This window comes from Manihot esculenta, chromosome 8 (assembly GCF_001659605.2).
Source record: "Manihot esculenta cultivar AM560-2 chromosome 8, M.esculenta_v8, whole genome shotgun sequence".
NCBI lineage: Eukaryota > Viridiplantae > Streptophyta > Magnoliopsida > Malpighiales > Euphorbiaceae > Manihot > Manihot esculenta.
The window spans coordinates 38,078,337-38,105,740 of NC_035168.2; the positions used below are offsets into that span (position 1 = coordinate 38,078,337).

A 27,404-nucleotide genomic window follows, 5' to 3' on the forward strand; every position below is an offset into this window, starting at 1 on the left:
TTATTCTGAGTCAGGTCAAGGAGTTTGGGTTCATGTCTCTCCTCCTCATATAGTTTATTTGATCGCTTTGAGTTAATAATATTTCTTTCATTTAAAAAAAAAAAGTCTTAACGTTGATAAATAAAGCTTAATAAAATAATTAATTTAATAATTCGGAACAAGTCCTATCAATAAATTAAACTCTTATTTAATCTTTGGAATAGGTCATAGAAAAAACTTGGGATGTTGCTAAAATTTTAGGATGCACACCTAAGCCGCCAGATTAAGCTTGCGGTAAGTGCCAAATATAACCTTTTTTTTTTCTTTTTTTCTTTTTTGTCGAAGGTAAAGCATAGAGCATCAGATTCCAAAGGTTCAAAAAGGATTACAACATAATATGCAGGCCTAATCAACACTATAATTAATCCAAAATCCAAAATCTAGCCCAAGAATAGAAAAGACCAAAGGGCCGAAATTAAATCTCTCCGCTTTCAATTTTGATCTAATTAAGTCTAAAATAAACTTGTAAATGATAACTCTATTAAATATTCATTCTTTAAAATATTTTTTAAATATTTAAAATTAAAAAGAAATCAAGATTAGATCCATGTTCTTCTCAAGAACTCCATTATGCAAAATTGAAAAATAATCTCTTCATGGTAATAAGCACCAAAATCTAACATAGGTTTTCTCAAAAGGTGTGCTTTTAAGTTGCCGAGTATTGTAAGCAAATTTTTCGATGAAAAGAATCAAAGGAAGAATAGAAGATAAGAATGATAAAAATAGAAGAACCCTCCCATCAAAGAAACCATTCCGCATTCGACATCGTGAGACTGAAGTTTGGATCTGACTTCCTTGATGGAACCTAAACAGAAGAATAGAAAGGGACACCTTACTTTTGCAAGCCAAGAAGGTCAGACTTCTTGCTATTTCCCATTTCCACGTTTAAGAAATTGAATTTTGAATATTTTTAATTGCTCAAATCATCTTTATACATCTTTTATATATCTCCTTGAAATTTCATTTCTACAGCTCCCATGATTTTACTTCTATAATTCTTGAGATGATAGATTTTGAAATTGAGTCTAAAAAAGATAGTTTTGGGCATTCAAGGGATTTTTTTAAAAAATAATTTATTTGATTTTTATTTTAATTAATTAAAATATAAAATTAATATTTTCATCATTAAAAGCTTATTTTATTAATTTTTTTAGCTTTGTTAACATTTATTAGACTGAAATTGAAAGTCCTAAAAAATCTTTAAAAATATAATTAACTATTGAATAATAGTTAAAGGATTGAAATGGCCTTTTACCTATTTTCTTCATAAAAATTTTAAAATTTAAGTTATGTGCATTTTAAATTGATAAGACTTGATAAATGCAGAAATGTTTAGTTTAAACCTTTGGTTTAGAATTTATTTATTAATATTTTATTTTTAATTTCCGTTCCATTTTTAAGGTCCACAAAAAATTAATTTCTTGAAATTTACAGTTACCTATTTCAACAACAGCCAAAGTTGAATATGAAAAATTCTTTTTATCATCGCATTGCAATCAACACTTGTTTGATTACAAATTGAAAATTTAATAGAGGAACTTTTCAAAGATATATTTTATTTTAGATATTAGACTAAACTCATCATAGATAGCTCAACAACTATAATAAAGCCACTTCTTGGAAATTTATTAACAACCAGCAAATAAAATATTTTCTATTATGCAACAACTACATCTTGAAAAAATGTTTTAACCAGTCATGAAATTGAAAAATTCTTAAATATGTGAGAATATGTAGAATTGATCCAGGGAGTTTCTCTCTCTTTTTAATGAATTAAAGATTAAAAAAATTGAAATTTTATGTTATTCTTATTGAGAATAATTTTAAATTATAAATTAATAATACCATATATTTATAGTGAGTGGGTGAGTCCAATATTTACAAGTTAATCTTATTAGAATAGTCAGCTTAAGTATCCCATACCCATAATTTCAAGAATCCAACCACTCTTCATGTATCATATATAACCATCAATGTATCCAAGTAAAATAATTGTAGTATATACCATTTCTATTTAGATTCAAATTTAAAAATATCATACAAAAAAATTAAGAGATTTACAATTTAATTTCTTGATATTATCATTATTAACGAGTAATTTTCAAAAACTTATTAAAACATCCTTATTTTTCTTTCCATCAATAAAATAGTTATTCCGTCTATTTTTACCGTTAAAAATATAAAAAAAAACCAAATTATTCTCTTTCTTTTTCATTGATTCCTCCTCTTTTTCTTCTTTTTTTATTCTTATTTTTCTTCTTCTCCGATATTTTTTTTTATTCTTCTTCTTCAAGGAGGAGCAGACTATTCTTCTTCTTCTCATTCTTCTTTTCCTTCTTCTCTTTTTTCTTCTTTTTGTTCTTTTTCTTTTTTCTTCTTCTTCTCCTTCATTGTCATCATCTTTTTCTTTTTTTTTTTCTTTTTTTCTAAGGAGGAGAAGAGACTATTTCGTTGATAGAAAGAAACGATAATAATATTTTAATAGATATGAAAAAATATAAAAATATTTTAACAAATATAAAAAAATATAAGAATATTTTAATAGATTTCTAAAAATATAAGGACTGACTTGTTAATAATAATAATATCTAAAAACTAAATAAAAAGTTTTATTTAAGAGCAAAATTAGATTTTAAAAATTTTCTCACTCACTCTTTATTTATTTTTAATAAAAAAGAGAATAAAAAATTTATTTTATTGATGAAAAGAAAAAATAAAAATATTTTAATTAATTTTTAAAAATATAAAAATTAATTTATTAATAATAATAATACACAGAAAATTAAATAGTAAATCCCTTTAAAAAATTTAATAACTTGTGTAAATAACATATGTTACTTGTTCATGAAGAAAGAAAGTACAGTTTGAGGGCCATAGATATCAAAATGAAAACCAACAAATCTTGAAATTAATAATTTATTAATTTTCAAAAGTCCTCGGCAGTGGAGTCAACAGAAGACTTATCTGCTTCATTATAACCTAAGGATCTCTTAGTTCAACTTTCACATTAATTAATTAAGTTAACGTAATTAGTAGTTAATTAATCTGACTCGACCAATCCAATTAATCAAATCCAAGATAGCACGTCAACTTTTCTTCTCATATTTATTATTTAATATGGCTCTTAATCTAAATATATTCTTAATTATTCCTATTATAAGTAAACACGAAACGAATGGTTCTTTATTTTAAATAAATATTAAAATATTTTGATATAAACTTATTTAAATAATTTTTTAATTTATTTTTTACTCGATTTAAAATAATTAATTTAAATTATTTAATAATTTCGTCCTAACTATTATATACATTGATTTTAAACTCACTTTTTACTTCATCTATATTTTCATAGATGTGAAATCGGAAAACAGCTTAATCTTATAAATATTATTTAAAATTCATGCTATTAAATTTTAAAAGATTAGACATCTTATTAATAGAAAATTTTTTTATGTAATTTCATTTTATTTTTAAAAAGCACTTTTGTCTATTTCTTAATTTTATAAAAAAAATAAAAAGATTGAAACTCGAAATTGGCCGAGCTTTGTTGTACTAAAGAGGAAGAGAAGCAAATCAAATTTCTCTAAATCAAGGATTTTATGCACATAGTATAAAATTAAGTATGATTGTTATTGAATAATTTATTATTTCCTTTGTATATATATTAATTTCGAGAGTTTTAAAGAGAAAATATACTATCAATATTTCAATATATTGCATCAGTTTTTTGAAAATAGTGTGTATATATATAATGTCAAATTTCAAGTCTAGTAATGTGGGTAATTTTATGATTTTATTTTTATATATGAAAATTAATTAGCACTCAAAAGAAAAGAAAAAATTAGCAAAAAATAGCATTTCAAATGCCTACATCCTCTCTCCCTTGAAACAATAACAGAAGGGTTGAAAAATTAAAATTAAAAAACTCTAGGAACTGAAAATGAAAAACCTCATCAAAGCACACCGAAGCTTGAAACTGCGAGCTAGAGTTGAACCAGTCCAAGTTGATATCCAAGATTAAATCAAAAGGAGGGATGATTAAATGTATAAGCTAGCTATGCTTGTAGAAGAATTCGTGGTTTGGTGAAATAAACTACTTGGCAACCATGCATCAGCTATATTGTGTAGAGATCACGCAGAGAATAGTTGAGAGACTCTCATCTATAAATACCCATCTATTCTTCCAAGATTTTCACACCATCCTTTCAAGTTTCAACAGCTAAAGGCTCGAGAAACTAGTCATAAAATGAAAAGCTTTCACTTCCTTGTGTTATTGGCTTTTGCTTCGGCTCTCTCCTTTGCCTCTGCCTTTGACCCTAGCCCTCTCCAGGACTTCTGTGTTGCAATCCCCGAACCCAAGAATGCTGGTATTTACAAGCTTGCTTTCAGTTTTTTCAGCTTTCTTTCACGTTTTCCTCTAAAGAAATCTTTTTTTTTTTTACTTACTTTGTTATATGCAAGGATAGTCATCAATGGATAATGATAATAACATTTGTGTTTTGATGCAGTGTTTGTTAACGGGAAGTTCTGCAAGAACCCAAATCTTACCGTTGCCGATGATTTCTTTGCTTGGGGACTCAATATTCCAGGAGATACAGATCAAAATCGAGTTAGATCAAATGTCAATCTTGTGAATGTTGATAGAATACCAGGACTTAATACTCTTGGAATTTCTCTTGCTCGGTTAGACTTTGCACCCAATGGTGGCCTAAATCCTCCCCACATTCACCCTCGTGGCACAGAGATCCTTGTAGTTGTTGAAGGCACCCTTTATGTTGGCTTTGTCACATCCAACCCTAATCGCTTAATCGCCAAAGTCTTATACCCAGGAGATGTATTTGTATTTCCAATTGGTCTCATTCACTTCCAGTTTAATATTGCAAAGACGAATGCAGTTGCCTTTGCTGGTCTAAGCAGCCAAAACCCAGGTCTTATCACCATTGCGGATGCTATTTTTGGACCTGATCCACCAATTAATCCTGATGTTCTTGCTAAGGCCTTCCAATTGGACAAGAATGACGTTGAAAAACTTCAGAAACTATTTGAAGATTAATTTGTAAAACAGCTAAAAGAAGTATAGTTCAGTGCTGCTCATTGCTAAGAATGAAGTTTAGTTAGTTATTTCTTACAATGTCGTCAATAATTGAGCTAGCATATCATAATTAAATTCCGAGAAATATTTTCTCGGTGTTCCTATATACTACATCAATAAAGAAAGATTTTTCAGTGTTGATTCATTTTACAGTTCTATTCATTTATTTTATAAGGTAACTAGTCCTTTATTCGGCTGGGAATAGTAAAATTTTTTATATTATTATTGTATGATGTTATTTTATAAAATAATATTTTTTTATATAAAGAGAAAATTTTTTTTTTTTTAAATTTTAAACTCAAAACAGTAATAAAATACAAATTTATACATTACCAAATTTAATTACAACAAAGAAAATTAAAAATTTTAATATTTATTATGATATATTATTAATATATAATAATAAATTCTATTCAAAAAATTATATTTTTAGAAAAATAAAATTTACTAAAACTTAATGCATGGCGGTTCGTAGTGGTGGAGAAGAGGAGAATTATTCCTTCAAGTATATTAATTTTTTAAGTGGTGAAATCTAATATATCAATCATGTTAAACATATACTAATTTTGTAATAACACGAATATTTCACAATAATCATGATATAAATATATTTTACAATTAAAAAAACAGAATGATCTCTTTAAAATATCTAGATGATTCATTGTTCAACCTCAATTTAGTTAAGACGGATAGTTGACTATCAGAGTAGTGTATGAAATTCATACATCTCATACTAAATACTAAAAAATAATAATAAAAAAAAATTCAAAACACAAATCATTTGAAAATAAAGAAAAAATAGCCATGTGAAAAATTATATAAAATAAAGATTGTGTTAATGAGTTTTTATATAAAATGGATAATAAATGTTATAAAGATTGCATTAATAAGTTTTATATAAAATGAATAATAAATGTTATATTTTTTTATAGAAGATGAAGAGATTAAAATTATTGTAATTATTAATATAATAAAATTGTAGTAATCTAAGTTTAATAACTTAGTTATTTAATATTTGTAACAATTGATTTAGAATATTAGCATCATAATTTTATTTTTTATTATATTTTAATTATTTATATTTATTAATTTTTTATAGTTATTTGAATTAATAAAATTTATAAAATTTTATATGATACTTGCTTAATTTTTATATGATACTTGCTTAATTTTTATAAATCTATATATTATTAAAATTTAAAAATACAATAATTTTTTAATAATAAAAATATAATAATTTTTTTTAATAATATTAAAAATACAATAAATTTTGTATTGTAATAATAAAAATATAATGTATTAAAAAATAGTAGGTAAAACATCAAGGTTATATAATAGTGATAGTAAATATAATAAAAAAAATATATTTATTATATTAAAATATTATAAAAAATCAAAAGGTATAAATATATAAAAAAATTATAAATATATTCGCATCACATATCATAAATATATAAAATTAATTGTCACTTATGTCAATTTTATCCACTTATTTTAGAGTTCAATTATATATATATATATATATATATATATATATATATATATATATATATATATATATATATATATATATATATATATATATATATATAAATTTATTATTTATTAATAATAAAAATATAATTAAAAAGATATATTACAAATTTAATTATATTATTTTTCACCTTTTATAATTAGGAATATAAATATATACTAATATATTATTTAAAAAAAAATTAAAAAGTCACATATTAACAATAATAAAAAAGTTTTAAAAACTATATATAAATTGTAATAATAAAAATAATAAATTATAATTATTATGAGCATATTAATTAATAACATTATTAAAAATGAATATATAATTTAAAAATAAAAATAAAATATATTAAATGTATTATTTAGCACAAATACATAAATTTAGATGTTTTACTTAATATAAATACAGGTCATTTATTAATCTCTTTATAATCTATTTTAGACCCAATTTTATATATATATTGACTGAATGCGAAAATGCAATAAAAAAGACAAACTATGATTGAGAAAATAATTTGCTTTTAAGGATCAAATTTAAGCAAGACAAAAATATTTTTAAGAAGAAAAAACATTACGGGTTTATAAATTTAAAACATTCTCATTTTAATATATTGGTATTCCAGTGAATATATATATTTTAGAATTATTAGATCTTTTATTAATTTAATAAAAAATAATTTTCATTAATGAGTTATCTTATTTAATCATTCTATATAGTGCTTTTCAAAGTTTAGCAAATTTATTAAATATTATAACTTAAATGGATTAATAAAACTTCAAAAGATTTAGATGTATAGTTTTATGCAAAGTTTTCTCTAGTTTTTTTGATATTTTTTTTTTTATAATTGGACCGATAAAAAAATTATCAATTGAAAAATATGATAAATTTTGTCAATTTTAAATAATTGCAGTCTTAATTTTTCTAATAACTTAATGCACATAACGAAAATTAGAATAATTCTTTATTTAATTAAATACTTACTCATGGCAATACAGAGCATGTAATGTAAACAGATCATTATAATTGGAAAGTTTTATGCATGCATGGTTGATTTATGCATGGTTGCTATCTCAGAACAACTTCTGAAGATAGTTGACAACATTCTTATCCAATTGAAAGGCTTTAACTAGAACATCAGAATTTATGGATGGGTTAGAACCAAACACTGCATTTGCTATAGTGATAACTCCAGGATTTTGGCTGCTTAGACCAGCAAAGGCGACTGCATTCGTCTTTCCAACATTGAACTGGAAGTGAATGAGACCGATCGGAAACACAAAGACATCTCCTGGATACAACACTTTAGTAATAAGGCGATTAGGATTGGATGTTACGAAGCCAACATAAAGGGTGCCTTCAACGACTACTAGGATTTCTGTAGCGCGAGGGTGAATGTGAGGAGGATTTAAGCCGCCATTGGGTGCAAAGTCTAACCGAGCAAGAGAAATACCAAGAGTATTAAGTCCTGGTATTCTATCAACGTTCAAGAGGGTGACATTTGATCCAACTCGATTTTCAGTATTTCCAGGAATATTGAGTCCAGAGAAAGAGAAATCATCAGCTACAGTGAGGTTTGGGTTCTTGCAGAACTTCCCGTTGACAAACACTGCATTAAAAAATGTATCAGTATCAAAACAAGAAAGTATTTCAAAATATTAAATAAGAAAAACAAAAGCCAAGGTTATATATACCAGCATTCTTAGGGTCATTCATTGCCACACAGAAGTCCTGGAGAGGGCTAGGATCATAGGCAGAGGCCATTGAGAAAACCAAAGCCAAGACTGATGATACTGCCAAAGCTGCAAGGAACCGACTTCCTTCCATTTTTTTTCGGTGGGGAGACTGTCTGTAGCTTATTTGTGAGGATTGCAAAGTGTGAGAAGCCTTGCATGCATAGATGAGTATTTATAGGTAAAAGTCTCTGAATTATTCAATGTTATCCCTTACACACAATAAGTTGATGAAGTAGTCGTCAATGGTTTTCTTGTTTTTTTATATTCCAAACGAATCATTCCTCTAGAAGCGTACATCTATATATGGAATTAAGTAACCTTTCACAGTTTGAATATGTTGGACTGGTTCAAAACTTGGCCACAGTTTAAAACTTTTGAATTGAGATACACTACTAGATGAACCTTGTAGAAGAAGTTAATTATTTGAACAAGTTAGAAAATTCAAGCAAATTAATTGAGTTAGATCTTAAGGCATCATAGAACTAAAGCTGATCATACATATCAGTTACTTGCCCGTTACAAACATTTAGTAATCTCACAGTGTGCCTCATTTGAAATAGTTGAATTAGAGCTAGCTACTATAATTAGTATTACAACTATCCTATCAAAGATCATCTTAATTCAAAAGTTTTAAAATTATGACCTACTACGTTGAACCAGTCCAACATATTTGAAAAAATAATTTAATTAGGACAAATGGAAAGAAAGGAAACATGACCATTTCCATCTGGGAAATGTAGTGATGTTATTATGCTGTGAGGCAGAAAATGAAAAGAGTTACTTAATTCCATATAGAGATGTATACTTGTAGGAGAATGATTCATTGTTGGAACATTAAGAAACAAGAAAACAATGAACGACTACTTCATCAGCTGATTCTGTGTAAGGGATGACAATTGAATAATTCAGAGACTTTCACCTATAAATACTCATCCTTACATGCAAGGCTTCTCACACTTTGCAACTCATATCACATAAGCTAATTAAAGATAGTCTTCCCAACTTAAGAAAAAAAAAATGGAAGGAAGTCGATTCCTTGCAGCTTCGGCAGCATTAGTCTTGGCTTTGGCTTTCTCAATGGCCTCAGCCTATGATCCTAGCCCTCTCCAAGACTTCTGCGTGGCAATGAATGATCCCAAGAATGCTAGTATTTATAACCTTTTGTTTTTGTTTTTTTCTTATTTAATTATTTTGAAATCCTTTCCTGCTTTGGTAGATGCTGGATATTGATAGATTCTTCAATGCAGTGTTTGTCAATGGGAAGTTCTGCAAGAACCCAAATCTCACTGTAGCGGATGATTTCTCCTTATCTGGACTCAATATTCCTGGAAATACTGAAAATAGAGTTAGATCAAATGTCACCCTCTTGAATGTTGATAGAATACCAGGACTTAATACTCTTGGTATTTCTCTCGCTCGGTTAGACTTTGCACCCAATGGCGGCTTAAATCCTCCTCACATTCATCCTCGTGCGACAGAAATCCTAGTAGTCATCGAAGGCACGCTTTTTGTTGGCTTTGTGACATCCAATCCTAATCGCCTTATCACTAAAGTCTTGTATCCAGGAGATGTCTTTGTGTTTCCAATCGGTCTCATACATTTCCAGTTCAATGTTGGAAAGACAAATGCAGTCGCCTTTGCTGGTCTAAGCAGCCAAAATCCTGGAGTTATCACTATAGCAAATGCAGTGTTTGGTTCTAACCCATCCTTAAATCTAGATGTTCTCGTTAAAGCCTTTCAATTGGATAAGAATGTTGTCAACTATCTTCAGAAGTTGTTCTGGGATAGCAATTGATTAGAGAAGCATGCATAAATCAACCATGCATGCATATAACTTTCCAATTATAATGATCTGTTTACGTTCTCTGTATTGCCGTGAGCAAGTATTCATTAAATAAAGAGATGGTTATATTTTTGGATGATATTATATCAGCTAATCTGATTTCTTTCTTATATAAGATAATATTTAAATTTTTTCCAAATATGATTTTCTCGCTAATTATATAATCACGTCAAATTCGCATATATAGAATATTAAGACCATTTAAATCTAAATATTCAGAATTCATTTGTATTATTGAAATTCATTTTTATAAGAACAGATTTTAAATGATTTTTTTTTTTAAATCATTAATTACTTTTAAAATAAAAAAAAAATTCTCATACCAAATTATCAAGATAATTAATAAAAAAGAAATATTGAATTGATTTTTTTTTTTTTTACAAAATTCTTACTTCTAAATAGGATCTAATGATTATCGATTTCATTCTCATATGAGTTTAAATTCTCCGAAAAACCTTTTCTATAAATTATTATTTATGAAATCATGTAATTTACCAAAATGCAAACTTCACATCTCTCCCCATCCAGAGAAGCAGCACCGTTAAGCTTGGCAGAGACCTTGGTCTGGTGTTCAAGGGAGGAGATGGCCAACATTTTATACAATACATTGCTGGTCACATTTCAAATGACCTCTCCCTTTGTAAGAGCAAATGACCATGAAAGCTCATGTGAATAGCATCATTCAGAAATCCAGAACTGATTATGTTACTGTAGTCGAAAGCACATGTGAACCTGTCTAATTTTCATCAATTAGAAGTAACTGGGGTATGAGTGACATAGACTGGTTTTGTGTGAAGGTAGAAGGATTATCAGGTGGCATTATAGTGGCATGGAACATCGTCTCCCTTTGGATTACTTTTAAATCTGGCTATGAAAGATGGGTTTTGTGTACTGGAACTTTCAATTTTGGGTGTGATTTTGCAACTATAATGTGCTATATCGTGGATTGTCTTTGAAGCCTACTTTTTCACTAGGATTAAAATAATTAAAATAAATTATTTAATAATTTATTTTTCTGATTCAGATTACTCTCATATCCATTAAGACAATTCGATCCAAATTGATATAAATAACTTTTTGAATCCACTTTTCAGCTCAAAATATGATTAATCTAAATTATTTAATAATTTCGTACTAATTATTATATATAATTTAAATTTAAATTTTTCATATATCATTGATGTCTTTTTCCAAACAGCTGAATTTCACACACTACTTAAAATTGAAATATGTTAATTCTTTCAACAAACAGCTGAATTTCACACTACCTAACGTGGAAATATGCTAATTCAACATTAATTGTTAAAGTTTATTGAGTTGGTAATATGACATGGTAAACACAAATTGCTTCTAAATGAATTGCTGAAGAAAACCTACTTCTTTTGGCCGCCACCCGCCGTAACGTCACTGATGATTCACCGATTCTTCCATGTTTACACAAAAAGAAAAAGTCTAAATATAATTAGTTTAAGGGTAAATTTCCAAACCACCCCCCCCCCCCCCCCCGAAAAAAAAAAGTCAAAAATTAAGGATGAGCAAATTAAATTAATTTTTTAAATTAAATAAAAAATATAATAATTAAATTAATTTATTAATTTTTCAATCATACCTAATATAATATTCTTGATGGATTAACTACATAAGCAAATAAATAAAGAGATTTATGGATTAAATAAGCAAAAAAGACCATAGTAAGACTGTATATAATATGTCGGATTAGGTGCTATTCGAGATTTATTAACATTTTTAAAAAAATCTTTTATTAAACTGTCAACATTTTGATTTTTTTTTTTTATCTATAGTTCTGGTACATTATAAGACAATAATCTTTTAAAACAAAATATAAGGCTATTGGTGTTGTGCTTCAACTACCTATGCACCAGTTTTGGTGCGTTGATGAGTTCCTTAATTATTATCTGAAATAGAAATTAAATACAGTTAGGAGGCCATAGAAGGCAACAAAAACCAACAAATCTAGGAAATTTCGTTTTAATATTTTAATTTCCATTGCCAATTCATCAAGCCCACGCGAAAGCATTTGATTGTTTTTTCTTAATCCAGCAATCCTCAATCCACGTTATATTTCTATTTAATCAAGCTATAGTAATTAATGTGGACAACTTTGAGCTTTTAAATATGAAAAAACTGGCTGCTGAAAAAAAAAAAAAAAACAAGCCTTGATCATGTCTAGTGTTTCTGGTTTTAATTATTTTACTTCAATAATCCAAAAAAAAAAAAAAAAAATCTAACAGAAGCTTGAAATTGAGAGACTAATTTCACCTATAAATACTCATCCGTTATGCAAGATTTTTCACACCTTCAGCTCAACAACAAAAGGCTAGAGAAATTAAGCAGTGCTAAAATGAAGGCTTTTCATTTCCTTGTCTTATTAGCTTTGGCTGTAGCTTTCTCTTTTGCCTCCGCCTTGACCCTAGCCCTCTCCAGGACTTCTGTGTTGCAATTCCAGAACCTAAGAATGCTGGTATATCTATAAGCTTGCTTTCACGTTTCTATCGTTGTATTATCCCTTAAAGAATAGTATTCCTCTGTAGATATCTTTTTCTTATTTCGTTTTTTGCATCTCAATGGATACTGATCCTAAATTTTTATATATTAATGCAGTGTTTGTTAATGGAAAGTTCTGCAAGAACCCAAATCTGACTGTAGCTGGTGATTTCTCTATTTCGGGACTCAATATTCCAGCATTTACAGGAAACCGAGTTGGATCAAATGTCACCCTCATAAACGTTGACAAAATACCAGGACTTAATACTCTTGGTATTTCTCTGGCCCGGTTAGACTTTGCTCCTAATGGTGGCTTAAACCCTCCCCACACTCACCCTCGTGCCACAGAGATCCTTGTAGTTGTGGAGGGAACCCTTTATGTTGGCTTTGTCACATCCAACCCCAATCGTTTGTTCACCAAAGTCTTATACCCAGGAGATGTTTTTGTATTTCCAATTGGTCTCATCCACTTCCAGTTTAACATTGCAAAAACGAATGCAGTTGCCTTTGCTGGTCTAAGCAGCCAAAACCCAGGTGTCATCACCATAGCAAATGCAATTTTCGGGCCTAATCCACCCATTAATCCTGATGTTCTAGCTAAGGCCTTCCAATTGGACAATGGGACAGTTGAAAAACTGCAAAAACTATTTGACAGTGCTTAATAATAACTATTTGAAGTGAATGCTGCTCATTGTTTAAAAATGATGTTTAGTTATGTTTCATGCATGTATTTCCAATAATTGAGCAAGCATATTATAGTTATAGTTAAATGCAAATATGTGCATTTTTGGTGTGTCAATAATAATTCAATAAAGAGACTTCTCTATATGTCTTCTTTATATATGTTGATTATTATATTTATTTTTGATCCGATACTTACAGTTTACTTAAAAAAAAAAAAGAAATATTGAATTAAAACTAACAATTGAACCACATTATTTATGAATCAAATGATTCCTTCTGGTTCTGAATTAGATTTAATCTTTTTTATTTGTCTACTTGAGACTACCTAAAAAAAGAATTTGTTTAATTAATTTTAAATTTGAATCAAAATTATCGTTTTAAAAATATATATATACATATGAAATTAGGTAATGTGTCTTATGTAACTTAATCCGTCATATATATATATATATATATTTTAAACTTTAAAAAATATTTTTCATATTTTTTAATATTTGAAACACTTAAAAAATTTAATTAACGAAAAATAATTTTATAATTAAAGAAAAAATTAAATTATTATAAGGAAAATAACCTTCTATTTTTAAAAAATAAAATTATTTTCTATATTTTAAAAATTTTATTGAGATTTTTATATATAAATTTATTAATATATTTTATTTTTTAAATTAAAATTAAATAATTAAAAAATAATTATTTATTAAAAAAATTCATAAAAATATTTTTTAAATATAAATTATTTTTCGCAAACAAGTGAAGGCTTAGAATAAAAGTATTCTTTCACAATTATAATCGCTTCTAGGTTGTTTGAAGTGGAACATCGATGGTTTATCAGTTGGGAAGCCAGGACCCAGTGTTATTGATTTTTCTTGGAGGTTCCGGTGGTGGTCATGGTATTTCTATTTTTTTTTTCTTGTCCCCGCGGAATCGAAGGCTCCAATACTGTGGAGCTTAAGGCTGTCACTAAGGCTCTAGATCTATTGGTCCGCAATCCTTCTCTTTGCGAAAATGTTGATAGCATAATTGTCGAGTCTAATTCAACCAACGCATGTTTTTTTCGATTTCTAATATTTTTGGTCTGCATGATTCAATTATATTTCAACGGTCTAAATGTAACGGTCAGCTGTGTGTTTCCGATGTGAAAGTCGTTCCACGTCCGACAAAAATAAAAAATTAAAATTATATATAATAATTAGTACGAAATTATTAAATAATTTAGATTAATTATTTTGGACCAAATGAAAAGTCAATCCAAAAGTTGTTTGGGGTTATTTGGGTCTAACTGTTTCAATTAGTATCACAGATACACTGAATCAAACAAATTGTGCGAAACTAGTGGATCTACGAGAAAAAGGCTATCTGCATGAGACGAGGTGCCGCCCGAGGTACTAGCAAATCACAATACCCAAAAGTCTGGTCCTGTTTAGCAATTGTAACCGATTCAGTTACGATAAAGACGTCATAAATTTAGCGGGATCGAGTGTAACGGCCAGTTGCGTGCTTTCGGTACAAAAGTCGTCCCACATCGGAAGATGATGAAAAATTAAAATTATATATAATAGCTAACACGAAAGATGATGAAAAATTGGAATTATATATAATAACTAGTACGAAACTACTAAATAATTTGATTAATCATTTTGGATAAGTGGAAAATAAATCTAAAAATTATTTAGATCAGTTTAAGTCGGACTGTTTCACTAAAACATTCTTCTCGAAGTAGTGTCCGAATGAGCAAAGCAGGGAATTTCTCGCCGTAATGACTTCGTTGCTCTCTTCTAAGTGAGTGTTTACTGAATCTCTAGCCTGCTATTGTTGGATTGAGTTCGTGCGGCATCACGACCCTGGTTTTGGCACTCTTTTCGGATCATCATCAATTCTGCATACTTGTTTTGGGAGCTTTTTCTGATTGGCTTAGCTTGCAGTTGGTTTAAAAGCAGCGGCAGCTTTTCCTTTTCTTTTCTTTTTTTTTAACGATCTCCTCGTCTTTAATTTTTAGTGATTGTCTACAAAACTGTTTCTAGGATTGTTTTGCTCTTGTATATGCGAATTGCCCATTACAAATTAAATATATTGACAATTAAACTTTTTTAATATATTAAACATCAAAAAATATAAAAAATATTTTTTTAAAAAAAATAAATGAAGTCTTATTGTGTTGTATATCCTAATAAAGATTTTGTAGGCTTTATATATGAATCCCTTATTCAGACTCAGTTGTGACTTTCTATTGTATGGATTTGGAGGTCTACAACTCTGTGTTAGGAATTGCTTTCCCTATTTTCCCTTCCATTCATTTTTTTTTATAAAAATAATATTTGATCTTATTAAAAGAATATTGATATAATTATGAATAAATATATGATTTAATTTTTAATTATCCTTCTATATTAAGTTATAGCTATAAATAAATATAAATTATTTAACTAATTTAGTTTAATATTAATGATGTGATTAATTAAGTTTAACTTGGTTTTATCAAGTGGCTTAAATCATATTATTTAGCCAGCTCTTGCCAAAAAAATATTGTAAAATATACTTATCTGTCATTTTCTTAACATAAAAAAAATATATATATATTTGGATGTTCAAGACGTGAAAATTGAAATATGCTCATTGCTAGGTTGAGAAAAATTAATGATGATTTCGATTATTTATTTTTGATTTAATTTAAAATTGAATAGATTAATTGTTTAGTTATATAATTAAAATGACAGTATTGATATAATTAAAAAAATTTCATTTAATATTTTCTTGGATTTTTTTTTCATGAAAAAGACTTATTCAGAAAATAAATAGTAACCAAAAGAAATGTGGTAAATTCAAAGTTGAAATTAGCAAAGATAAATTCACTGATCATGTTTAGTCATGGAATCGAATCGAATTGAATAAATTAAAAATTAATTTTGATATTTATGAAAGCGAACCAATTTTGGTCAAAAATCAAATCAAATCAATTGATTTGATGATTTAATTTGATGAATTTAAATTTTTAATAATTTTTTTTTATTTTTTATACTTTATTTTTAATATATTAAAATTTAATTAGAATATTTTAATTTTAATATGATATAATTTCTCTATATTATTAAAAATAATATATTATTATCACTAATGAGTTCGATTTGATTTTTTTAATTTTTTTTTATTAAAATCAAATCAAATCGAAATAATCAAAAGTTTTAAAATTAAAAACCGAACTGAACTGAAATAAATAAAATAAAAAATAAAATTAAAATTTTAAATTAATTCGACTTAATCGATTTTTTTATTTAAACCGAATACGTAGACGTATATCATATTCTCGATGGATTAACTAACAAAATAAACAAAGAGATTTATGGATTAAATAAGTAATGGACCAAGTAGGATTATATATATTATATGTCCAAAGTAAGTTCTGGATTAGGTCAAGACAAAGAAAAAAAAAAAAAGGAAAGTTCTGGATTAGGTTTAGGTGCTATTCGAGACATTGAATTTTTGACAAGACAATAATCTATTAAAATAAAATATAAATGCATGGAAGCCTAACCTTAAGATACCCAATGAAATAATAATCAAATAAAAAATACAGTAGAGAAAATAATACATTTCAATCAAGAAGGTGATCATTATGAAAATTTCATTTTGGAATAATTATGATTAATTAAGGGTTCATTATCGTTCTTATATATTCCTATTCCTAGTTATAATATAAAGCAATGAGTTGGTGATTCCAATACCAGAATAGTCAGCTCAAGTTATCCCACCCATTTCATTAATCCAACCACTCCTCCTTAATTATACATCCATTTCAGTAATCTAAGTCAATAGATTAGAAATATTTATATAAAAATAATTATATATTTTTAAATGTGAGGATCTCTTAATGCAACTACAATGATTAATGATTAACGTTTTAATAGCTTGATTTAAGCTTTTAAATATGAAAATTATTGTACAAATCCCTAAAGATTTTTGAGCCTAAAACTCAGAATAAAAATATGCAATTACTTTTTCTGCTGTTATTTGACTTCAATAAAATATCAAAATAAAAAATTAAACTCTGGCATAAGCTTGAGAGAGTTGAATTGTTGAAGCAGTCCAGGAGGGATGATGTAATGAAGGTTGATCATTCAACAAGCTTCTTAAAGAAGAATTGGTGAAATAGTAAATAGCCGACTTTCACCTATAAATACTCATCTATTCATTCAAGATTTTTCACATCTTCAGCCCAACAACTACAGCCTAGCTAGAGAAAGTAGTCATAATAAAATGAATAGCTTTCACTTCCTTGGGTTATTGGCTTTTGCTTTGGCTCTCTCTTTTGCCTCTGCCTTTGACCCTAGCCCTCTCTAGGACTTCTGTGTTGCAACCCCCGAACCCGAGAATGCTGGTATACATATCAAGTTTTGTTTTTTTTTTTTAACGTTTCTGTCACAGTATTTAATCCTATAAAGAATAGTATTCCTCTGTAGATATCTTTTTTCTTATTTTGTTATTTGCATCTCCAATGGATACTGATGCTAACTTTTTATATATTAATGCAGTGTTTGTTAATGGAAAGTTCTGCAAGAACCCAAACCTTACTGTAGCCGGTGATTTCTCTATTTCGGGACTCAATATTCCAGCATTTACAGGAAACCGAGTTGGATCAAATGTCACCCTCGTAAACGTTGATAAAATACCAGGACTTAACACTCTTGGTATTTCTCTCGCTCGGTTAGACTTTGCTCCCAATGGTGGCTTAAACCCTCCCCACACTCACCCTCGTGCCACAGAGATCCTTGTAGTTGTGGAGGGCACCCTTTATGTTGGCTTTGTCACATCCAACCCCAATCGTTTGTTCACCAAAGTCTTATACCCAGGAGATGTTTTTGTATTTCCAATTGGTCTCATCCACTTCCAGTTTAACATTGCAAAGACGAATGCAGTTGCCTTTGCTGGTCTAAGCAGCCAAAACCCAGGCGTCATCACCATAGCAAATGCAGTCTTCGGGCCTAATCCACCCATTAATCCTGATGTTCTAGCTAAGGCCTTCCAATTGGATAATTATACAGTAGAAAAACTACAGAAACTATTTGCAAACGCGTAAAATAATATTTATATAAACCAAATTCATGTGAACTCATGATATAAATAAATAGTGAAATACCTTATATATTTATATTATGAGTCCATAACTCAATCTAAATAAAAATTATTTGTGTTTAGTTATATGTGATGTTTATGTTTCCAATAATTGAACAAGTATCTTTTATGTTAAATGTATTCTTGATATGTCTATCACAATTCAATAAAGAGCCTTTTGGGTGTGCCATATATATTTAAGTATATTTATTTTGGATTCTGCAATTTACTTAAAATGTCATTGGCTGAAACACTTGAAAAAAAAGTGTATGAGAACAATCCAACCTGATTATTTAAGAATCAAATGATTCTTATAGTTTTGATTTGAGTTTAATTTTTTTATTTATGTTTTTGAAATTACTAAAGGAGAAACGATAAATTTGATATTACTAAACATTTTTCATCTTGATAAGCGGTTGTCGAAACCGTAAAAAATAAACCTATTAAACAATCAACAAAATAAATTACGGATAGTGGCAATAGGATCGAACCACAGGGAATTGACACTACGGATTTTCCTAATAATGACTTGGTTAAGAAAATAACAAGTAAATAAAAGAGGGGGTTTTGTTTTGAAGATGTACTAAAGCTAATTAACAATAGAAAGAAAATAATTTAAAGATAAGTAAATCAATAAGAGAAAAGCTTCTAGTTGAAGTATGGATCTATTTCAGATTGTTTAGAATTGATCATTAATTCTTTAACGCTCCTATTTATTCCAACAAATTAGTTCAGGATGTGGAAGACGCTTCTCACAATCCAAATTCATCCTTAGTTCTAGTTTGATTAGGAAACGTTCGCTAATCAAACACTAGTTAACAAGTTGCCAAGGAACGTCTTTGGGGCTTTTAGCATCGAACAACTGTTAACTGCATTAAAACTTAGAGAAACCTAATTCTAACCTTGCCAACCGCATGGTCAAGTTTAGATTATGCAACTTGATTAAATGTGTGTTTAAATAATCTAAGCAATTACGGACCTAAATTATTCAAACAATTGTTACTCAAGCAATTAAAAGCAATAGGCCTAAATTGATTCTAAAAGCAAAGCAACAATTATAGAAAGGTCAAATAGCATAAATATTGAAAATAAATAGAAGTTTAACAATGGAGATTTAAATCTCCCAATTCATCACAAATCTAAATTTTCCAACTTCAACTAGAAAATATGGAAATTAGACACTCATGGTGGACAAAAATCACAAAAGAAAGAAGAAAGAAAAGAAGGAGACAAGCTGCTGTGTTTTCTACAGAATTGCTGAAGATGAGATGCCCCTTTGCTGGTTTGGAGGCTACTCTTTTATAGCTGAAGAATTCCATCCATCTAGGGTTTTGAAATCCCTTCTTGATTTGGTTTTTGATTCCTCTTTTGATGTTGAATTTAATTGCAAAAGGAATTCCTTAGGTGAGAAACTCTTTCGTGGCTCTTAGAATTGTGTTGGCAGTGATTGAGTTGGATTTGGACTTCTCAAAATTTGAAATTCTGTTTTCTGAACAATTTCCCGCTCTGCTGTCAATTTTTGCTATCAGTGTGATCGGGGCGGTGATTTGGGCAGATCGCTGCCCCAATCGCTTCATGTGAATCAGTCCAGTTTACAGCTTTCTGTCTCTGCTTCCTCCGCTTGATTTGGGCAAGTTACTGACCCAAATCACTTTTCTGTCATTTTCTGCACTTTTTCTCCACTTTTCTAATTTCTTCCTTTTCTGTAAAAACAAGATAAAAATCATAAATTAAGCTGAAAAATGTGTAAATAAGCAATAATAAATATAATAAAAATATGGCTAAATTATGCTTAATCAAATACCCCCACACTTAGCTTTTTGCTTGTCCTCAAGCAACAAACAACTTAGTCAATCAAGCCCCTTTTTCTTTAGAGCCTAAGTACCACTTGATCAGCCCCCTAGACTCCTAAATTGAAGTATTACAGTATAGAGTACATGCACCAAGGTTGTTCTCTCTTTTCCTTGTTTCCCTTCACCTACCATGGTCAAAGGAAATGTTTTTGATTCAATCATGCTTATTCTATTTGTATAAGCTCAATGCAATATCTAAGAGTGACTTGCCCTTCTTTGAGCTTTTTATTTTATTCAGCAACACTTTTATTCTTGCCTGAAAAAATCACTAATCTTTTTACGCGAAGGTGCATATTGGTGATACCCACCCCCGGTTACTCAGTTAGTCACTTGTTCAAGTGGCTACTAGCTCTGTTCATAGCTTGTTTGGCCATTAGAACAGGTTTATGATTTGTGCTTTGTGCTGTTTTTTTCTTTTCCTTTTCTTTTCATAATAGTTTGGGCAATTCAGCTCATAGGGAGTTACACTAACTTTTTATTTGCATGTATTTATATTTTTATTTCCCTTGACCAATGCAAATTTAGAGATTCAATTCAAGAAAATAACTTCCAAAATGAAGGTAGCACACTATAATTGATTCAATTTAGGCTTAAAGGGGTGGAAAATCAATGGGGTCATGAGATAGAAAGCTCTTTTAACCTTGTTATCTATGCTGAGTAGAGCAAAAAGTTAAGTCAAAATTCTGTGTGTGTGTGCAAAAAGTGAAAAATGTGTGAAAAAAAATTTTGGTGTGTGTTTATGGGGCAAAAAGATGCAAAAAGAAACAAAAAGAAAGCAAAAAGATAATGTGAACGAAAAAAAATATAACACCTAACAGTAAATACCCCCACACCTATCCCAAACATTGTCCTCAATGGTTAAACATTTATATGAAAAAATTAATAAGGAGAAGGAAAGGGACTGCCTGATCGGGGGGCGATTTGGCCAGTGATTTGGGCAAATCACTCGCCAAATCACTGTCTGTCATGGTGGTGGGGCAGAAAATGGTCCACCAGCAGCTGCAGCAAGTGCTCCATATGCTGCATTCTGTCCTTGATTCTGGTGAGATGAGCCTCCACTAAATAGTCTTGAGGTGCCTTTTATGTCCTCCAAGGTCCACCCAATTGCTTTCTTGTGTTTCCTCAACACCTTTAGGAGTTTTTCCTCTTCTTGCTGGCTGAGTTGATTGGATACTATGACTGGAAGTGTATTTCCAGCCTCCAAGTAGGTATATTTATGGTGTCCGGGCAGAGTCTTCAGATCTAGGGTGGTTGTTGTCTTCTGGTTTGCTGTCTGCTGTCTGCTGGTTGATTTGGGTAGATCTCCTATTGATTTAGGCAGATCACCCTCTGTCATGTCTGTCTGCTCCAGTGATTTGGGCAAGTCGGGGTCTGTCTGCACTAGTGATTTGGGCAAATCACTCGCAGAAACTGCCTAAATCACTGTCTGGTCTGTCTTTGTGCTGCTGCGAGTCATCTAGATCAAAATCAAAGATTTCTTGGCTTAAGTCATCAATGACATCAAGGCCATAAACAGGAGAAACATCTTTAGGAAATTTCATAGCTTCATAAACATTGAATTTGATAATTTCTCCTTCAAACTCCATGGTCAATGTGCCATCATGCACATCAATTTTTGTTCTTGCTGTGCTCAAGAATGGTCTCCCAAGTAAGATGTCAGAGGTGGTATTGCTCTTGTCTTCCTCCATGTCAATGACATAAAAATCAGCTGGGAAGACTAGTTGGTCCACTTGTGCCAACACATCTTCAAGTACTCCCTTGGGATAGACAACGGATCGGTCAGCTAATTGGCTCACAATGCTGGTGCCTTTGAGTGTGCCTGCATTCAACAAGGTAAAGATAGAAAGGGGCATGACATTGATTGAAGCCCCAAGGTCACACATGGCCTTCTTTATCCTAACGTTGCCTATTTTGCATGAAACAGCGAATATTCCTCTATCCTTGCATTTGGTGGAAAGTTTCCTTTGAATGACAGCTGAGACACATTCCCCCACACTTACCTTTTCATGTTCAGCAGGTTTCCTCCTATTGGTGCATAGCTCTTTGAGAAACTTGGCATACCTTGGTATTTGCTTCACAGCATCTAATAGGGGAATGTTGATTTATACCTTGCGGAGTGTCTCAAGTATTTCTTCCTCCTCTTTCTCCTTTTGGGACCTTGCAAATCTCTTTGGGAAGGGAGGAGATACCTTAAATTTTTCCACTGGTTGTTGGTCTGCTTTCTGCCTGTGACTGGACTCTGCCTGGACTGTTGATTTGGGCAGATCCTTCTCTGGTGATTTGGGCAGATCACTGCTGGGCAGCTCAGTCTGCCTAGTGATTGGGTCAGTAATTTAGGCAGATCGACTGCCCTGATCACTTTCTGGCAGATTCTCCTCCATAGCCTGTTTCTTCAATTTCTCAGCCTTGCTGTCTTGTAGCTCTTTTCCACTCCTCAAATTGATGGCACTAGCATTTTGCCTTGGATTTATCTCAGTTTGGGAAGGTAGCTTTCCTTGTGATTTAAGCTTACTCAAGGATGAAGCCATTTGTCCCACTTGTTGCTTCTTTGCTGGCTGTTCAGGAGCTGTTTGCCCAACTGGTTTAGGCATCCTATTTTCTGCTTGCTGAAGTGATTTGGGCAGGCTGTCATCTGTCTCAACTGGCTGTTTGGAGGCTGGTGCGGTTTGGGCAAACACAATAGTGGCTGATTTTTGGACAGCAGCAAGGGTTGCAAACTGTGCTTTGGCAGATGTTGGTACTGTGATGTATGTCGTTGGTTCAGCAAGTGCAACAACTTCTAGTTCAGTTGGGGTAATTTCTGAGGTTGCTGATTTTTGGACAGCAGGTTCAGCAATTGCTGGTGCAATTTCAGCAGTGGCAGGCGTGGCAGTGGGTGAATTTGCTAGTGCAGAAAATTCTGCTGGTACAGAAAAATCTGCAGCAGGGGCTTTGGCATGTTCGACAGCAGTTGCTGTCTTTGCTTCGGCAGTTTGGACAGTACGTGTAGAAAATGTTACAGCAATAAATTCAATATTTTTGACAGCAGGAGCTATCTCTTGGGAGGCAGAAGCTTCAACAAGTGTTGTTTGGGCAGTAGCTGGTTCAGCTTCAAGTGTAGTGGTGATTTGTGCAGCAGACTCAACAGCTCGGTCTGTTTCTTAGGAACCTTCGTCATCGTCCCATAGATCTTGAAGCTCTTCCTCTCTTCTTAATATGTGCGCGTTCACTGAGTTGACCGCTTGATCCACTTGCTGTTGGAGAATTTTCCCAGAAATTTTCAATTTCCTCACCATCTCTTCAAGTTCCATATTGGAGTTTTGAGGTGTTGCTTGGGCTTGATAGTTTTGGTAGTAGTCAGCCCTTGCATAGTCATAATTCGGGTGGTCCCTCCATTATGGATTGTAGGTATCCAGGTAGGGATCATGTCTTGGTTGGCTATTGAATCCTCCAAAGGCATGTACTTGCTGGTAATCCTCATAAAGTGTAGGACATCGATCAGTTGGGTGTCCTACATATGTGCAAATCTCACATGGTCTGATTCGCTGAAGTTGTTGAACTTGTTGAGCTTGACCTATACCATAATTTCTCACAATAGAGGTTAGTTCAGAAATTTGAGAAGAGAGAAAAGACATACTTACCGTAGCCATGCTTGTAAGGTCTTGGCAGTGCGTTCAATTTCTGGATCGTAAAGAAGAACTTTACGATCAGCCCTGGTCATAAAAGGAAAATACGTTAGTTAGATCAAATCCTCGGCAACGGCGCCAATTTTTGATAAACGGTTGTCGAAACCGTCAAAAATAAACCTATTAAACAATCAACAAAATAAATTGTGGATAGTGGCAATAGGGTCGAACCACAGGGAATTGACACTATGGATTTTCCTAATAATGACTTGGTTAAGAAAATAACAAGTAAATAAAAGAGGGGGTTTTATTTTGAAGATGTACTAAAGCTAATTAACAATAGAAAGCAAATAATTTAAAGATGAGTAAATCAATAAGAGAAAAGCTTCTAGTTGAAGTATGGATCTATTTCAGATTGTTTAGAATTGATCATTGATTCTTTAACGCTCCTATTTATTCCAACAAATTAGTTCAGGATGTGGAAGACGCTTCTCACAATCCAAATTCATCCTTAGTTCTAGTTTGATTAGGAAACGTTCGCTAATCAAACACTAGTTAACAAGTTGCCAAGGAACGTCTTTGGGGCTTTTAGCATCGAACAACTGTTAACTGCATTAAGACTTAGAGAAACCTAATTCTAACCTTGCCAACCGCGTGGTCAAGTTTAGATTATGCAACTTGATTAAATGTGTGTTTAAATAATCTAAGCAATTACGGACCTAAATTATTCAAACAATTGTTACTCAAGCAATTAAAAGCAATAGGCCTAAATTGATTCTAAAAGCAAAACAACAATTATAGAAAGGTCAAATAGCATAAATATTGAAAATAAATAGAAGTTTAACAATGGAGATTTAAATCTCCCAATTCATCACAAATCTGAATTTTTCAACTTCAACTAGAAAATATGAAAATTAGCCACTCATGGTGGACAAAAATCACAAAAGAAAGAAGAAAAAAAAGAAGGAGACAAGCTGTTGTGTTTTCTACAAAATTGCTGAAGATGAGATGCCCCTTTGCTAGTTTGGAGGCTGCTCTTTTATAGCTGAAGAATTTCATCCATCTAGGGTTTTGAAATCCCTTCTTGATTTGGTTTTTGATTCCTCTTTTAATGTTGAATTTAATTGCAAAAGGAATTCCTTAGGTGAGAAACTCTTTCGTGGCTCTTGGAATTGTGTTGGCAGTGATTGAGTTGGATTTGAGCTTCTCAAAATTCGAAATTTTGTTTTCTGAATAATTTTCCGCTCTGCTGTCAATTTTTGCTGTCAGTGTGATAGGGGCGGTGACTTGGACAGATCGCTGCCCCAATCACTTCCTGTAAATCAGTCCAGTTTTCAGCTTTCTGTCTCTGTTTCCTCCGCTTGATTTGGGCAGTAATTTGGGCAAATTACTGACCCAAATCACTTTTCTGTCATTTTCTGTACTTTTTCAATTTCTTCTTTTTCTGTAAAAATAAAATAAAAATCATAAATTAAGCTGAAAATGTGTAAATAAACAATAATAAATATAATAAAAATGTGACTAAATTATGCTTATCACATCTACTGTTAATTCATATTGATTATTGAAAAGGTTGATTATCGGGATTTATCCCAGCTAATCCTTTTTTTTCTGAATATTCATTTAATTGGTGAAATAGAAAATAGCCGACTTTCACCTATAAATACTCATCTATTCATTCAACATTTTTCACATCTTCAGCCCAACAACTACAGCCTAGCTAGAGAAAGTAGTCATAATAAAATGAATAGCTTTCACTTCCTTGGGTTATTGGCTTTTGCTTTGGCTCTCTCTTTTGCCTCTGCCTTTGACCCTAGCCCTCTCCAGGACTTCTGTGTTGCAACCCCCGAACCCGAGAATGCTGGTATACATATCAAGTTTTGTTTTTTTTTTTTTTTTAACGTTTCTGTCACAGTATTTAATCCTATAAAGAATAGTATTCCTCTGTAGATATCTTTTTTCTTATTTTGTTATTTGCATCTCCAATGGCCATACTGATGCTAATTTTTTTTATATATTAATGCAGTGTTTGTTAATGGAAAGTTCTGCAAGAACCCAAACCTTACTGTAGCCGGTGATTTCTCTATTTCGGGACTCAATATTCCAGCATTTACAGGAAACCGAGTTGGATCAAATGTCACCCTCGTAAACGTTGATAAAATACCAGGACTTAACACTCTTGGTATTTCTTTCGCTCGGTTAGACTTTGCTCCCAATGGTGGCTTAAACCCTCCCCACACTCACCCTCGTGCTACAGAGATCCTTGTAGTTGTGGAGGGCACCCTTTATGTTGGCTTTGTCACATCCAACCCCAATCGTTTGTTCACCAAAGTCTTATACCCAGGAGATGTTTTTGTATTTCCAATTGGTCTCATCCACTTCCAGTTTAACATTGCAAAAACGAATGCAGTTGCCTTTGCTGGTCTAAGCAGCCAAAACCCAGGTGTCATCACCATAGCAAATGCAATTTTCGGGCCTAATCCACCCATTAATCCTGATGTTCTAGCTAAGGCCTTCCAATTGGATAATTATACAGTAGAAAAACTGCAGAAACTATTTGCAAATGCATAAAATAGTATTTATATAGACCAAATTCATGTAAATTCATGATATAAATAAATAGTAAAATACCTTATGTATTTATATTATGAGTTCATATAAACTCAGTCTAAATAAAAATTATTTATATTTAGTTATATGTGATGTTCATGTTTTCAATAATTGAGCAAATATCTTTTCTGTTAAATGTATTGTGCCTATCACAATTCAATAAAGAAACTTTTGAGTGTGCCGTATATATTTAAGTAGGTTTATTTTGGATTATACCGTTTAATTAAAATGTCATTGACTGAAACTCTTGAAAAAAAAGTGTATGAGAGAAATATTGAATCATACTAACAATCCAATCAGATTATTTAAGAATCAAATGATTCTTACAATTTTGATTTGAGTTTAACTTTTTTATTTATCTTCTTGAAACTATTAAAAGGGAAATGATAAACTTAATATTACTAAACGTTTTTCATCTACTGTTAATTTATATTGATTATTGAAAAGGTTGATGATCAAGATTTATCTCAGCTAATCCTTTTTTTTTTCTGAATATTCATTTAATTTATTAATAATGTGATAAGCTTAACATAACATAAAAAAAAGGGTTAATTAGATGCTGAAGACGAGGAAAATGGAATATGCGGTTAGAATTCAGTATTTAATTAATGCGTAAAAGAAACTCGATTTCGATAGTTGTTGCAAATTAAAGCAGGGAATTTCTCTCCCTAACGACGTCGTTGCTCTCTTTGAAGTGAATCTCTAGCCTGCAACTGTTGGATTGGGTTCGTGCAGCATCAACGTCCATGATTTAATCCTTATATATTTACTTATAGCTATGAATAAATATAAATTAATTTAGTTTAATAACC

The 27,404-nt window shown here is 30.7% G+C and overlaps 4 protein-coding genes and 2 pseudogenes across 4 annotated transcripts; 5 read left to right on the plus strand and 1 right to left on the minus strand.

Moving 5' to 3' along the window:
- The first annotated feature begins 4,222 nt into the window (after positions 1 to 4,222).
- LOC110621639 (germin-like protein subfamily 1 member 17) lies at positions 4,223 to 5,276 on the plus strand. Its single transcript, XM_021765907.2, has 2 exons — positions 4,223 to 4,406; positions 4,548 to 5,276. The coding sequence occupies exons 1-2, from the start codon at positions 4,286 to 4,288 to the stop codon at positions 5,090 to 5,092; spliced, it is 666 nt and encodes a 221-aa protein (XP_021621599.1). The 5' UTR covers positions 4,223 to 4,285; the 3' UTR covers positions 5,093 to 5,276.
- A 2,313-nt stretch (positions 5,277 to 7,589) lies between these two features.
- LOC110621408 (germin-like protein subfamily 1 member 7) lies at positions 7,590 to 8,521 on the minus strand. The gene is made up of 2 exons (XM_021765689.2): positions 8,342 to 8,521; positions 7,590 to 8,256 (listed from the first exon to the last, which is right to left on the minus strand). The coding sequence occupies exons 1-2, from the start codon at positions 8,472 to 8,474 to the stop codon at positions 7,721 to 7,723; spliced, it is 669 nt and encodes a 222-aa protein (XP_021621381.1). The 5' UTR covers positions 8,475 to 8,521; the 3' UTR covers positions 7,590 to 7,720.
- Positions 8,522 to 9,353: 832 nt separating this feature from the next.
- LOC110621418 (germin-like protein subfamily 1 member 7) lies at positions 9,354 to 10,305 on the plus strand. Its single transcript, XM_021765698.2, has 2 exons — positions 9,354 to 9,530; positions 9,631 to 10,305. The coding sequence occupies exons 1-2, from the start codon at positions 9,401 to 9,403 to the stop codon at positions 10,176 to 10,178; spliced, it is 678 nt and encodes a 225-aa protein (XP_021621390.1). The 5' UTR covers positions 9,354 to 9,400; the 3' UTR covers positions 10,179 to 10,305.
- Positions 10,306 to 12,573: 2,268 nt separating this feature from the next.
- On the plus strand, positions 12,574 to 13,567 carry LOC110621726 (annotated as a pseudogene).
- A 4,033-nt stretch (positions 13,568 to 17,600) lies between these two features.
- On the plus strand, positions 17,601 to 18,716 carry LOC110621486 (annotated as a pseudogene).
- Positions 18,717 to 25,657: 6,941 nt separating this feature from the next.
- On the plus strand, positions 25,658 to 26,553 carry LOC110621638 (germin-like protein subfamily 1 member 13). The gene is made up of 2 exons (XM_021765906.2): positions 25,658 to 25,846; positions 26,009 to 26,553. The coding sequence occupies exons 1-2, from the start codon at positions 25,726 to 25,728 to the stop codon at positions 26,551 to 26,553; spliced, it is 666 nt and encodes a 221-aa protein (XP_021621598.1). The 5' UTR covers positions 25,658 to 25,725.
- Positions 26,554 to 27,404: the final 851 nt, after the last annotated feature.